General features: G+C 39.0%; 1 protein-coding gene across 4 annotated transcripts in view; it reads right to left on the bottom strand.

Annotated features, from left to right (window-relative positions):
* Positions 1 to 13845, bottom strand: part of ST18 (ST18 C2H2C-type zinc finger transcription factor) — a 193764-nt gene that overhangs the window by 62403 nt on the left and 117516 nt on the right. For all 4 annotated transcript variants that reach the window (XM_042465619.1, XM_042465617.1, XM_042465616.1 and 1 more), the window contains 3 exons: positions 8622 to 9413; positions 2935 to 3069; positions 1388 to 1478 (listed from right to left, as the gene is read on the bottom strand). In XM_042465619.1, the coding sequence (XP_042321553.1) occupies positions 1388 to 1478; positions 2935 to 3069; positions 8622 to 9413 (1018 nt within the window). The remainder of the gene's footprint in view (positions 1 to 1387; positions 1479 to 2934; positions 3070 to 8621; positions 9414 to 13845) is intronic.

Here is a 13845-nt window from a genome sequence, read left to right on the forward strand (position 1 = left end):
GAATCCTTAGTAATGGTTTTTTGCACTAATGTTACTCATAAATCATAATTCCCATATACCACTGAATGTAATGCTAATACTTGTGACTTAAACAACTAGCAAAATTAAAATTATACCTTCAAATTATAATATCATCCAGATTACCTAAATGTACTTACATATACATAGTGAAGATTTGGTTAAAATGTAACGTTTTTAAAGAAACGGAAAAAGAAGGTTTTTTTTTAAAAAAATCAAAAACTTTATTTTTTTAAAAAAAATAATTTTTGAAATTTGAAATTTTAATTTTAAAAATTTTGGGGGGCCCTCTTTTCTTCTCCCACTGAGATTCACCCCACTCTGACCATCTCCTAAAGCTTTCTAAAGCGATACAGGCAAACGTCACAATGTTTCTGCCAAAATTGAGGAGCAGTGGTGTCATTCCCTTAAGGGTGCCACTGCCCTGGTTCATTCAGGCTGTCCTTGTTCATCCATTCCTATTTCATTCACAGTTATCTGAACTCTTTGCTACCCACTTCCACCATCCCAGTCTTAGAAATTCAGTGCTTGTTGTGTATGTCTCTTCATTACTTCCATACAAAATCAAGCATCACTACTTGTAATGCTCACCCTATAACAAGATTATATTTTGTAATATAACACTCATTTCCACATCTGTTTCTTCCATGGGGAAATTAACCCAAGCTAAACTTATCCCTGTTTTTGGTGTACTGGATCAAGTCATGGTGAATCATAACCTGAACATATGTTGGACAAGTCAGAAGATTGAATCAGCACACCAAAGTACACTGAAAATATCTGATGAGATTGATTTCATTACATAAAATTGGTCTTTTCTGTATTTATGAATAAGATCCTTTATAATCAACTTAATTTATTCCTATTCATGGTCACATATATTCAAAAACAAGGACACAGCTATAATGTCTGATATAATTAGGACGAAGAAGCATGATAATTTACTGATATACATGATAGATTATAGAAAGATTTACAGATTTCAGCATAATTTATTGGCACAGGTGGTAGAATTGTCCCCCACTAATGGTTAAAACTATTTCCCTTTTTTATTGAATTTTAAAGAATAATAGTTTATTAAACAAAAAACAAATAACAATTAATTGTTCAGAGCAATACCGAAAATTATTAATTGAGTCATTCAACTTATAGTTCAGCAAAAGTTCTCTTTTGAAGTCTCAGTGATTTAAATGAGAGAATGAAGGAAGAAACGTAGTGAATAATTACATCCCTAGCTATCAAGGAGGTGTCCTCATGAGACTTAGGTGGTTGTGTTACCATTTTGTACTGAATGAGTGACAAACGCTAATGAACATGTCCCAGTCTTGAAAAGGCTAGCTTATTGTTACTGGTAAAAGAGTAGGATTACCTTCTGTGAGTATTACGGTTACTGTTGACATGTCCTCTCCCTGTACATCCAGGAGTGGGGCACTTTAGAACATTTTCATGCATGGCAAGGACTAAAGAAAAAGAAGAACAGAGCACACTGAATACACATGAACTTCACCACAGGTTCAGAACTCTAGTGCTATCAACATTCATGCTAGGAGCTGGAAACATGCAACTCTACAGATGTTGGAGCGCAACGCTGGCTACTGCTGCTGGGGGAGTTGCAATCCAACAACATTTGGAGGGCCATGTGAATTCCACCTCTGATTTATACATTAAAGACCATTGAACTCCATTTTGTGGCCTCAAAGACTTTTACCAGTCCACCCATGCCCATTTTAAAAAAATAAAATGGTGCCATTTTCAGGCAATTTCCCTCAAATAATGTAAAATGCTTCTCCAAATGAGTAAAAACCCATGAAAAAAACCAGCTGCAAATTGTCTCAGAACTCTGTTTTCCTCTGCAGTCCCTTTCAAAATGTTGCAGAGGGAAATGGCCATTATTTGGCCTTGCTATGTTTGTGTGGGGGCGGGGGTCCACATGGGGTTCTGGGGTAAAAATTAGTCCCTAGTTCCCACACTGTTGTCCATGGCTGTTTTAACTTCTAAGTCAACCTTCCACCAGATAAACAATGCTAGGTCTCCATACAAGCATCTCAGTTCCTACCACTATGGAGATTTGAAAAAGGGGAAGAGGTCTGCATTCCACTGCTATACAAGGTCCCTTTGATACTATATACTTATAATGCTATGATTCCACTTTAACTGGAATGGCTGCATCCTACTGAATTTTAGCAATTGCAATTCAGGGAGGGGCATTTATAGCTCTCAGCCAGAGAGCTCAATTTGCTCACCAAACTAAAAACAAAAGGATTCCACAGGATGCCCCCATGCATTATAGCCATTGTCAAGTGGAATTATTTTGTTATTGTAAGCCCTCAATTCATTTCTGACTTATGGTGACCTTAACGTGACTCTATCATGGAGTTTTCTGAGGCTGAGAGTGTATTACCCACCCAAGGCCACCTAGTGGCTTTCCATGGCCAAGCAGGGAATTGAACCCTAGTCTCCAGAGTCATAATCCAAAATTCAAACCACTACGGCACACTGGCTCTCAAAGTAGAATTATAGTGCTATATCTTCTTGCTATGAAAGAACCTCTGGTGTTTGTCAGGGTGTCCTGGCAGAGTGTGTGGTCATACTTCCCTTCAGGGATGGATTGGAAGGGTTAAAGAATCCATTTGCTGACCAGTATGTGCAAGTGATGAAAAGAATGGATTGCATCTGGTGGTTTGAGCTAGGGTTCTCTAGACATTGTTTAAACTGTGATCCTGGAAAATAATCTGATGCTTGAAATGTAAATACAGTTTGTACATTTGTACATATGCATGGTTTTATTTCCCATTACAGATCCTTGCAGCTTCATAGATAAAGTCCTGACAGTTTTCCCTAGAGACAATTCCCCATGTTTTGATTCTAATAGTGAAGGGAAAAATACATTTTTCTCTACAAAGAGATAATACTTACTTTCAAGGGGAACTCTGACTTTATGTGGGCAACCAGAAAGACTGCGGTGATGTGGATACAATCCAGTCACATGCCCTGTACCATCACATCCTGGGATAGGACATTTTGTTTCTCTCTTTTCAGGCCTAGGCAAGTCTGCAGATCACAGAAACAAATTTATTGTCTAAACATTTTCTTTTCTCCCCATGCCTGCCTGAATGATTTTATGAGAGCAAAAGCAGCTCTCTGTCAAGGTAAAATTCTAGAATTTTAATTGTTTAATAAAAAATATATACTTCAAATGATGACTTTACTATTTTGCATTAAAATGCATGGGTTTGGAATTGCAAAAGCATCTTAGAAGCTCATCGGACTCATTTTTTTGTCTGTAATGGGCACAGGAAAGGGACACTTGGGGCCACACGAGTCTGGGGGGAAACGGATTTTACCGCACCTCTAAGTGTCCTCACAATGGCCTTATTCCGTCCCCCAGCTCCAAGCTATTTACTGCTGAGAAGCGTCCTTTGCTCCAGTCGGAAGACTTCTGACCAAAGCAAAGGACACTCCTCAGCACTGAATAAGGATGGCTTGGCTCCGGGGGATGGAAGGGGGCCATTTTGAGGACATTTTGCTGTGCGGTAAAATCTGTTTTTTCTCGATCATGGACCCATAACAGAAAAAAAAATGAGTCCAAAAAGCTTCTAAGGACCCATTCTTACTGGAGGAATAACCCACATCGTGATTCAGCTCTGCCCACTATATTAATTGATTCCAAAAGGCCTCTCGTTCCCACCATGAAAATGGGGCCTGTTTGGAATCAATTTTTTGGGAGGGCACACTTGTCCTTCCCATTGGGGCTGGGAAAGACAGGCAGCCCTTCACTCCTTCACCCCATGCCCCCTGGACACCTTCGGAAGGTCTTTCTCTTCTCTCTACCTTTTTCTCTTGCTTGCTTCCCCTCTCCTCCCTGAGTTATTTCCATCCTTCCTTCTTTCTCCCTCCCCCTTCTTCTTCTTCTTCTTCCTTTCTACCTTCCTCCATGTCTTCCCTGGGGTTGGTGGTGCTTCCGGCATTGCTGCCAGGCTTCCATGGCTTCCCTGGGGCTGGCGGTGCTTCCAACATTGCTGCTGCTGCACTAATGCTGCTTGCTCCATGCTGGCTGGTGTGGTAGCAACACCAGCCCCGGGGAAGCCGCTGAGGCCTGGCAACAGCACAGGCTGCCCTGCCAGCCCTGGGGAAGCCACGGAGGCCCGGCAGCAGCACCGGCTGCCCCACAAGCCCTGGGAGAAGTGCCAGTGTGGCAGCGGGAAAGAAAGGTAGGAAGGAAGGGAACCGGGAAGAGGAGAAGGAGGATGGGGGGAGGGGTTGGGTCCTTTTTTAAAAAGTAAAACTAATCACAAAATTGGTAGAACGGCCTAGCAGCTACTCTCTTTTGCAAGTAGCTGCTTTGCCTATCTATCAATTTTGTGATTAGTTTTAATTTTTTTAAAAAGGACCCAAAATGGCAGCACTGGGGGGTTTGTGTGACATCTGAGGATGGGTGACAAACACACACACACACTTCTGCCATTCTGAAAGAATCAATCCCAATCTGACGTTCCCACATGATGGACATGGATTGGGGTCAATTTTTACCAAAAGAACTGCAAAAGAACCACTAATAAAATACCCCGGGATTTTGGCATTTACCCCATTTTTCCCCCACTGGAAGCAATCAGATGAGGATCTGAATTGATTTTCAGTGGGAACTGGGGCCCTTTAAATCTATGTAGGATGTAAAGCTTTTAGTAGTGGGAATGGGCCCTAAGTCAAAAACCAAAAAACAGGAACTGACTGTGAAAGGGAAAAAAATGAACTTATCAGGCTTTGGGAATGTTATATATTTATAAGGGCTACATCAAATAAAGAATGTAGAATTCATTGTATTCTTATTATTCTTTATTTGTTGGGAAGCTGGTTGGAGAGCTTAAGCTGAGAATTTCCTTTGATCTATATACTTGTGGTCGCTATAGCATGCATGGCTATAAACAGTGTGATGAGTCTATTAAGTCAGGAAAGATAATGACAAGCTTTCAGGCCATATTATACTTGCAAAGTATCTCTAATCACTCCATTGGTCCCCTGATGAGGCCCCTGCCCTTCCACAAAAAAACCCTACTCCATTGAAACAGGGACAAGGGGAAGATAATGCTTAATAACTAAGGGGTGATTCTCTTGGTGGCACACTCATCCATTTCATTCTGTCCAAGCTTTTCCAAAATGTGGAAAGTCCAGACAGAGCTAAACTAGCTGCAAATCTAGGGGTCATTCCCACTGGGCATATAATGCGACTTATATCTCTGCGATTCTGACTTGAATTTTTTTTCGTAATCGAATCAGACCCATTGTTCCCATTAAAAACAGGTGCAAACAGACCCAGGTTTTTTTACCCCTGTTTTCGTTCCCATTGGTATTTTCCCTGTGGTAATTTGAAGCGGGTTATTTTGCTCCCCATTCCTATTGCCCTTCCGGAACCTCTTTTTTTAAAATCAGCTGTCACTCCTCGCTTGACGTCACAGCCAATCAGTCGCTTAGGCACTTTTCCCCTACGGGAAAGGAAGAAGGGAGCCTCTATTCCATTCAAATCTATTCTCAGGAAGAGAGAAGGAGCATCTATTCATCCTAAACCTCTTTGCATCCCAGGCTCTTCTGAGTCTCCCCAGACTCCCTCTGGAAGAGAGTAGGAGCCTCTATTCGTCTTAAACCCCTTTGGGTCCCAGGCTCTTCTGTGTCTTCCCATAGTTTCTCTGGGAAAGAGAGGAGCCTATTCACCCCAAATCCCTTTGCATCCAAGGCTCTTCTGTGTCTTCCCATAGTCCCTCTGGAAAGAGAGAAGGAGCCTCTATTCCCCCCCAAATCCCTTTGCTTCCCCCATTGCTCCCTGGGCTGTCTGGGGGGCAATCAAGCAGGCATGTAATGCAAAGCTGATCTGCTGCTCAGGCGCTCAGGCAGAGGCAAAAAAAGAAAAAAAAAGAATAGTTAAAAATTGTGTTCAATGGGTCTCCTCACACCCCAGTCTATGAACATGGAGCAGGGAGGGGGTTGCAGGGGATGTAATGTGTTTACTGCATTTGGAGGTCAATGTAGCGTGATCGCCTTACCCTGCTTCCCACTCCACCGAGGGAAAGGCTATGCGAACGGGAGAAAATGGTGCCGGTAATGCAGGAAAGAGAACAAGTGGGTGACACACCCAGGCCAACCCCTTGAGCACTGCTCCTCCCATCCCCAAGTTCCCAAATCAGATACCCTTTCGTTCCCATTCATTTGCACTGAATCAGACTCTGGGGGTGCAGGAAAACCCTCTTAAAAATGCATTCTTTTTAAACCAATTTATCCACCACTGATTTGTTTGTTTTTTCCAGGAAAAATCGATTACATGGGGATCAGATCCGAATTCCAATGGGAACGAAATCGGCACAATGAGGATCCAATGCGCACTCAAATGGGAATGATGCACCCCTAATTCAATTCTTGATCCGCGTTATAACCCAGTGGGAATGGGGCCCTAGATGGCTGGAGAAGTACTGCTGTAGCCATGATCCTGCCCCCTTTCACTTCCCATGAGCTTTCCATAGCTACAGAAGGTCTGGGTGGAATTAGATCAGCTGAATAATCAAAGCACCCACTGGACGTGAATTCTTCAAGATGGTGACATAATCCCCTTAACTCCATCACAACCATCTCTGATCAGAGAGGGCCTGGTACTGGAGCAAAGCCAGCTATGTACTAAACTGGCATCAGTAGGCTTTTATTTTATTGATCCTCTTATCTCTTTTTTTTTTACTAGATCTTATTCTAGATTTTGCCTTGATGCATCCTTAAAGCAATATATATATATATATATATATATATATATGAGAGACCAAGGCTTTTTTTCAAGGCAGTCTCTCCAGATATGTAAATGTGTTATGTGTTTAACCCACTCACAGAGGGATGCACCTCAGATTTTCAGCCCTGAGAAACAGATCAGTCTTTAAATTTTTATTGTTCACTATAGGCTCTTCTTGATCTTGGGGAGATCTACCAGTATTATTATCCTCATACCATCTCCTCAGTTTGGCTTCATCCTATTCTCAGAACTGTCATACATGTCCTTCAGTTTCCCACTGGTAATGTGTGCAAAATTTGATTTTCAGTCTGGATTTGATAGGCTTGTTTTAATCCACAGTCCCTAGATTTTCTACAGTGGAGGTGTATGTTGATTTACACCCATAGTTCCTTAATGAATATTGGGGATTACAAGGGAATCTGATGTGCTCATGTGAGAAGCGAGCACTATGGTTTAATATGGCTAATTATCTGGGTGGTGATAGTGGAATGTTCTAATGAATGATGTGGTTATCTTCAGCAGCAGCACTGGACAGCTGGTTTTAAAATGTTTTTAAAATCTGGCATAGAACTGTGGGGATGCAGCTTAAATTTGGACCTTATTAATATGTTGTACTATAAGCAACTGGTTGTTGCTTATAAGTCATGTGTTTGAGGGAGAGATTCAGTAAGTATGAGTCCATGGGGAATTTGTCCTTAATAAGGGTATAAGAAATGATTATTTGTCATTGATGCATATCTGCATAAATGAGAACTTACAAAGCTGTTCATGATTGCCTTAATTTATATAATATGATAGATACATCTGATATGAAATAAGGTATTATAATGTAAAATTGATACATTCATTCATTAACTCATTCATTCATTTGTTTGTTTGGTCATTTTTTTAACTGAGTGTTTTTCTTAAACAATTTCCATTTACCAAAATGTTCAATATGCAAAGCACACACTGCACTTAGGCTTCATTGTTAAGGATTATCATGATAGTGAGCATTCTAAGGCAAGGAGCATAAGAGCCCTTTGATATTCATAATGTCACTGAATGACTCAGCTATAACAGAGAACTGATAATTTCATAGGGACTCCATTGCACCTAGAAAAAAATATCTGAATATAACAATATATTATACAATGACTATGGCTGTTCTTAGTAGCATATTATTACATGGTAAAATAATATTTCTTTAGTATTTTCTAGTTTAACTTATAGAATCTAATTATGTCTTCCTACAATAATCAAGATATAGACTACAGAAAAAGATTTACACTTTTCTCCATGGTTGTGGCAATATAATTATCATTGCACATTCCTGATTGAACTATGAAATCCATAATCCCCAGACTAATGTCTGGGGAAACAAACAAAATATTTCCCCCATTATCTTCATTTCCTAATTTACAGCAGAAGAGCTAAGTTTCTGGACTAGGTTATAGCAAGGGATAAATGTGAGGAAATGGTATGGACTCAAATCACTGACTGTTAAATTGGTGGGCTGTGATCTAGCAGAGATAGAGGTCTGTGGGATAAAAGCAGGGTAGCTATGTGCAAGTCTTTAGCAGTGGTCCAAACATGCCTAGAAGAACAGGTCCTTCTGTAAATCAAGATAATGAAAGCATAAAGAAGAGTCTTTTCCTACTCACATGTTCCATTCAGTCATGGGCAGTATGCAATGCAGGAAGAGATCCATATAGTCTCTTGCCTAAGAATGACATGTGCTGAAGTACCCAGTGACTATCCCCAAAGGCTAATTTGGAAGTTAAAATACAAAGCACTGTTTCAATAAAATCTACCAACTGTCTAATGTGAATGCCACCATGAACAAGGGAAATGAACTTACGTTTATTATTATAGATTGTTCTGCCACCAAGATCAACCACTTTGGCTTGTCTTCTTTCACCAGCAAGGTGCTCTAGTAGAAACCTGTCCAGCTCTTTGTAGGTGCTATGAAAGACATGACCCTGCTCTGCCTGCAGAGCAATTGCTCGTTCCAGCAAACTCAAATTTTGCTTAGTTTTGTCCAAATCAAAAGACATTTCAGTATTTTCTGACATACACTCCTCTTCCTCACTGTCTGGCAATGGATTCTGAAGCCTGTTATTGAAAGACTCCACATGTGACTCTTGTGATTCTTGCAGCCCTGTTTCTGAGTTGCAAACTGTTTCTGAACTGTTGAAATCTACTGCTTCACTTTTGACTCCTGGCACTTTTAAGATATCTTGCTCATTATGTCCTACAATGTATTTTTGATTTAAGGGAAGTTTTAAGCTTGTCTCTTCAGAGAAATTTGAGGAATTTTCCCATTCGTTGTCCAGCATTTCTGAATTACTTTCATTATCCTCAGAGGAACAGTACTGTGGATCAGAAATGTGAATTCTGTCTCTGCTTACTGAAGAGCTGATCATGTAACATTCATTAACATTCTTATTCTCTGTTTTTAAGGATTGACTGCAACTCTCACTTAGTTTTTCATCTTCTGGATGATTTGGTGCATCATTTGCTATTTTTTCAACAGTACTTAAAGATTTGGTTATTAAGTCCTTGTAACTAGTGTATTCATCTTTCTTTTGATGATCATTTTCTTGCATATCCAAATTAGTGATAGTTTCTGCTTGTGTTATAGTGGTGTCTTCTAAATAAGAGAAAAAAGAAAATTAAAATCGCTTATATTTTGGCCACACTCTACAAATCATTTATTAGTCCTGTTCACATTAGTTGAATTATTCCAGTGTTAAGTGATCAAAGACCACAAGATTGGCTATATAACTAAGTAGTAGCAAACATCATACTGAATGAACATTCCTGGTCATTTTAAACTTTAAAATTTCTTAGAGATGCTCAGTTCAGATGGCTAAACTGTTGTCTTGTGAATGTACAGAAAGGATCCATTCAACAATTATGTGTTTCCTCCATCTTATTCTCATCTCATATGTAACCCCAAGGCAGTAAATAGTAATTCAATTGTGATATTGATTCAGGATCAAAGTACCACACAATTGTTTCAATTGTATTTTATTTCTTCCTGGCATGTTAATTTAAACACACTTTGTGAATGATCTGTAAGTCTAGGATTTATATGTGCTAAGCTCCCACTGATAATAGTGGGGGCATTTGTCTGAAAACTCTGCTTAGACTTCTCTGCTTAGAGATTTAAAAATTCTACTGTGGTTTCAAAAGATATGGAAAGTCAGTGTACCATTTTCAGAGGTTATTCCTGTTAATCCTTAATCCTCTGCTATTAAATTAATGCAGTCCTCAGAATGTGAGTGAGAAGATATTAAACTCAGATGAACATTCTGTTACAATTAGTACCGTGGCTGAAATTCAATTGCTAGTCCTAACTCAAGCCACCAAATCAACTGCTACAAGTATGCCAAACTTTGTGCAAATCCCCTTGATTCAATGAGTCTACTTTAGTTGGAACTAGCAATTGGAAGTAGGCTGTTATTGAACCAAAATATTCATAATGATTATCAGACACAGTACCAGACACTGAACCATCCATCCATCCACCCACTTCCTTACTAGACTGTACATGTCAGTAAGGGAAACAGAGCAGAAATTACATTGCCAAAATGACTGTGAGAAAAGTATGCATTGTAAATTTAGCTGTGAAGCTAAAAATCTTTGAAAAGTTCCAAAGAAATGTAATGCTAGATGGTCATCTGTCAGGGATGATTTGATTTAGATTTCCTGCATGGCAGGGGGCTGGATGGCCCTTGCAGTCTCTTGCAATTCTATGATTCTATGATTCTATGCTTAGACTTGACCCCTTTATAAATTTTAGTTGTTGATGAAAATTTCACTATCCTGACTTTTCATTAACAATCTTCATCCTTACTTTTTTGTGGATTTTTCGGGCTACATGGTTGTGTTCTGGAAGAGTTTATTCCTGACGTTTTGCCAGCATCTGTGGCTGGCATCTCTCATGATGCCAGCCACATATGTTGGCAAAACTTCAGGAATAAAGTATTCCAGAACACAGCCACTTAGCCTGAAAAACCTACAAATATGGATACCGGCCATGAAAGCCTTCGGCTTCACAATCTTCATACTCCTTCATAGATTAGATTCCTAGCATGTTTTTTAAAAAGAAACAAACAAACAACAAAATCCAAAATGAATGCTTTGGATTCTTTTTTGTTACTAGAAGATCCAAATTATTGTTGACATGTTTTCAATAGCTACAGTAGCTATAGAACTGCATAATGCATGAGATCATGAGACAGAATCTAGATTTTAAAAAAAGAGAGAGAAAATAACAGATTTTGGGTTTCTGTAAGCAAAGTATATGTGTGTTTTGTGTTAAGAAACATTTTTTTAACTTTGAAATCACATCAAGAAACAATCAGAAGTAGAGGCTATATAGAAAGGGCCTCAAATACTGAAAGACAAATGCTTTGTGTTTCGTTTATTTTTTTTGTTGAACACTTTTTCCCCCCTGACAAGGACACTCTACAATACATCTCCATCATCTTCTTTTCTGGTAATTATCTCCCTAAAATCAACACTGGCCTGCCAGGATCAAGTAAATATTACCATAGTAACTAAAAGCATTTTTGGATGCAGAGAAGAATTTAGCCACAACACTAGCCCCTTCAATAATGCTGATTATAGGGTGCATTCTTTTGTTGGGATGTATTCAACACAAACTGGACCGTTCCACATTTTACTTCCTAGATCAAAAGAGAGAGAGAGAGCGAGACAAACAAGCTTATAATAAAAGATAAGATGGCCGAATTCTATGTGGATTCCATATCAGACCAATTCTGAGTTTAAATAATAAATTAAATATAATTTAAAAATGCAAATGAAGTTTTGTCTCAGCAACAGTGGGCTATTAAGAGAAAGTGAAAAGGTTTATCATAATTTCGAAGTATTATCAACTACTGAAAACAAATAAAAAGCATTTTCAGTGAATATGTCCAATTCATTGAACTATTCTCTCAATCCACTTAACTACCCACATGTGTACAATAATGATTTATAGACATTATACCTAATTATGCATATTTGGGCTATGGTGTAGTGCCTAACAAAAGCTCTAGAAAGCAACAATTACCTCTGTTGCTTAGTTACATAGTTTAAAATATTCCTATTAAGTGCAGATTATTGTGGAAGGGAGGAGGAGGACACAAATGCACATGTGCTACCACAATGCTTTTCACTTTACCGGCTGCCAAACTGTTAGAGTTTTGGGTCATTTCCAGTTTACATAATTGTTTGGTTCAACTGTTTGTTATACATTAAAAGAAAATATTTATTAATTCTTTCTTAGGCATTTTCTTCAGAAAATCAGGGCCCATCCTCTCATAAAGTGGCACTTTTTGCAACCATTTTGCTATTTTTGCTTTTTTGTTGCTGCTGGCATGCACTCTGGTGCAACCATATTTTTTAGAAGTCCACACTTCTAAAGTTGCAGATTAATTCTGAGTGGACAGAAAGCAAAAGCTTGCAAACCTTTTGTAAGTGTGACAAATAAAATAACAAAGGTACATATTGGTCCAAAACACACTGCAAAAATAATCCGGTCTGAGACTGTTTTAATTCCCTCAGCTCAGTGCTGGGGAAGCATGGGAGTTGTAGTTTATTGTGACACCAGAGTTCTCTGACAGAGGTGGCTAAATGCCTCATAAAACTACAGTTCCCAGAATTCCCTAGCATTGAGCCAGCGTAGTTAAAGCGGTCTCAAATTGGATTATTTCTGCAGTGTGTTTTGGACCATTGTTATATAATAAATGCATGCATAAAACAAGAACCAATAAAGATTGGTATTTTGACCCCAATTTTGTATGTTTAGTATCATCAAACAGCCATGAAAGGGATGCAAAAGACTTTGTAAGTAGACACATCATATTAAGCAGAAGTTCATCTTTTAGACTGTGGATTTTCCCCCATAAGCAGACAATATTGTACCAACAATGTCACTCAGTTTATATGTTGCTAGTACATGGTGTCTCTGTTATAATGTTTTTTATTTTCTGCAGAAGATGAAAAAAAAATAATTGTCTTTTAGGAATATCAGTTTCTTCTTTACAATACCAGTTTTAGCAAGTTTAGAAAGAAATGGTTAGAGTCCTAAGATAATTTTCACCCTCTTCACCCTCATGTTGCCCCCTCACACTCACTTAAGAGATATCTTCCTTTTCCTGTTTGAACCATCTTTTATCTCTTGTATCATGTCATGATGTAGTATGACAACATAGTACATTACTATAATTTCACACAGAGGCTGAGATAAAAAACTGAGAGCTGCACCATTGTCTGTGCCTCTGGCATGTTACCTGCTCAGCTCTAGACTTCATGAATACTGGAAAATAATATCCAAAAGCCACAAATCAGTGATACCTTTATTTGAACAACTAAAATGCCCAAAATATATTATGCAAGCTTTTGAAGCTCCACTGGCTTTTTCATCAGGCAAAAGTGTTAAGACTAGCTGTCCCAGGTGACTGGTAGACTCGTTCATAAAGGACTGTTCATTTGGACATTTGGTGATGCTGTTATCATTGATTCTGCACATGTTGGCCTGCATATAGAGAGCTAAAGGCTGAACAGAGCTACAGTCATGAAACCTTCTCTCCAGTGATGTGATACTATTCCCATTTCTGTGGCCTGGAGCAGTCCATACAATTGAGACTCAAGTGTTTGTCAGTATCCTCTCCTCTATTCTTCCATGATTAAATTATTGAGCTATCACAGGACAGCAGTACTAAAGGGTTGAATATAGCAAGAAGAAAAGGATGTGATTTACTCATGTGTCAATTTTCAAGGCCTCTGTCTTTGCCTGTGCTACCAACAAGCAGAAGGCAGTCTGCACAAATAAATCCATCTAAATACAAATAACTGTTTCCAGTTCTAAATCAGTGTTTCACGTCAGTAATGGACTGGAGGTAGAACATGTTGAAGCTTAAGCCACAGGACACAGAGATGCTCCGCTCAGTAAAAAGGTAAGGAATGGAACAGATTCAACCTGTCATGGATGGAGTTACAGTCCCTTTGAAGACTCAGGCTTCAGTTTCAGTTTCTTCCCTGGCCCTGGATATCCAGGTTCCTGTGGCAGC

This window comes from Sceloporus undulatus, chromosome 4 (assembly GCF_019175285.1).
Source record: "Sceloporus undulatus isolate JIND9_A2432 ecotype Alabama chromosome 4, SceUnd_v1.1, whole genome shotgun sequence".
In the NCBI taxonomy this organism is placed as follows: domain Eukaryota; kingdom Metazoa; phylum Chordata; class Lepidosauria; order Squamata; family Phrynosomatidae; genus Sceloporus; species Sceloporus undulatus.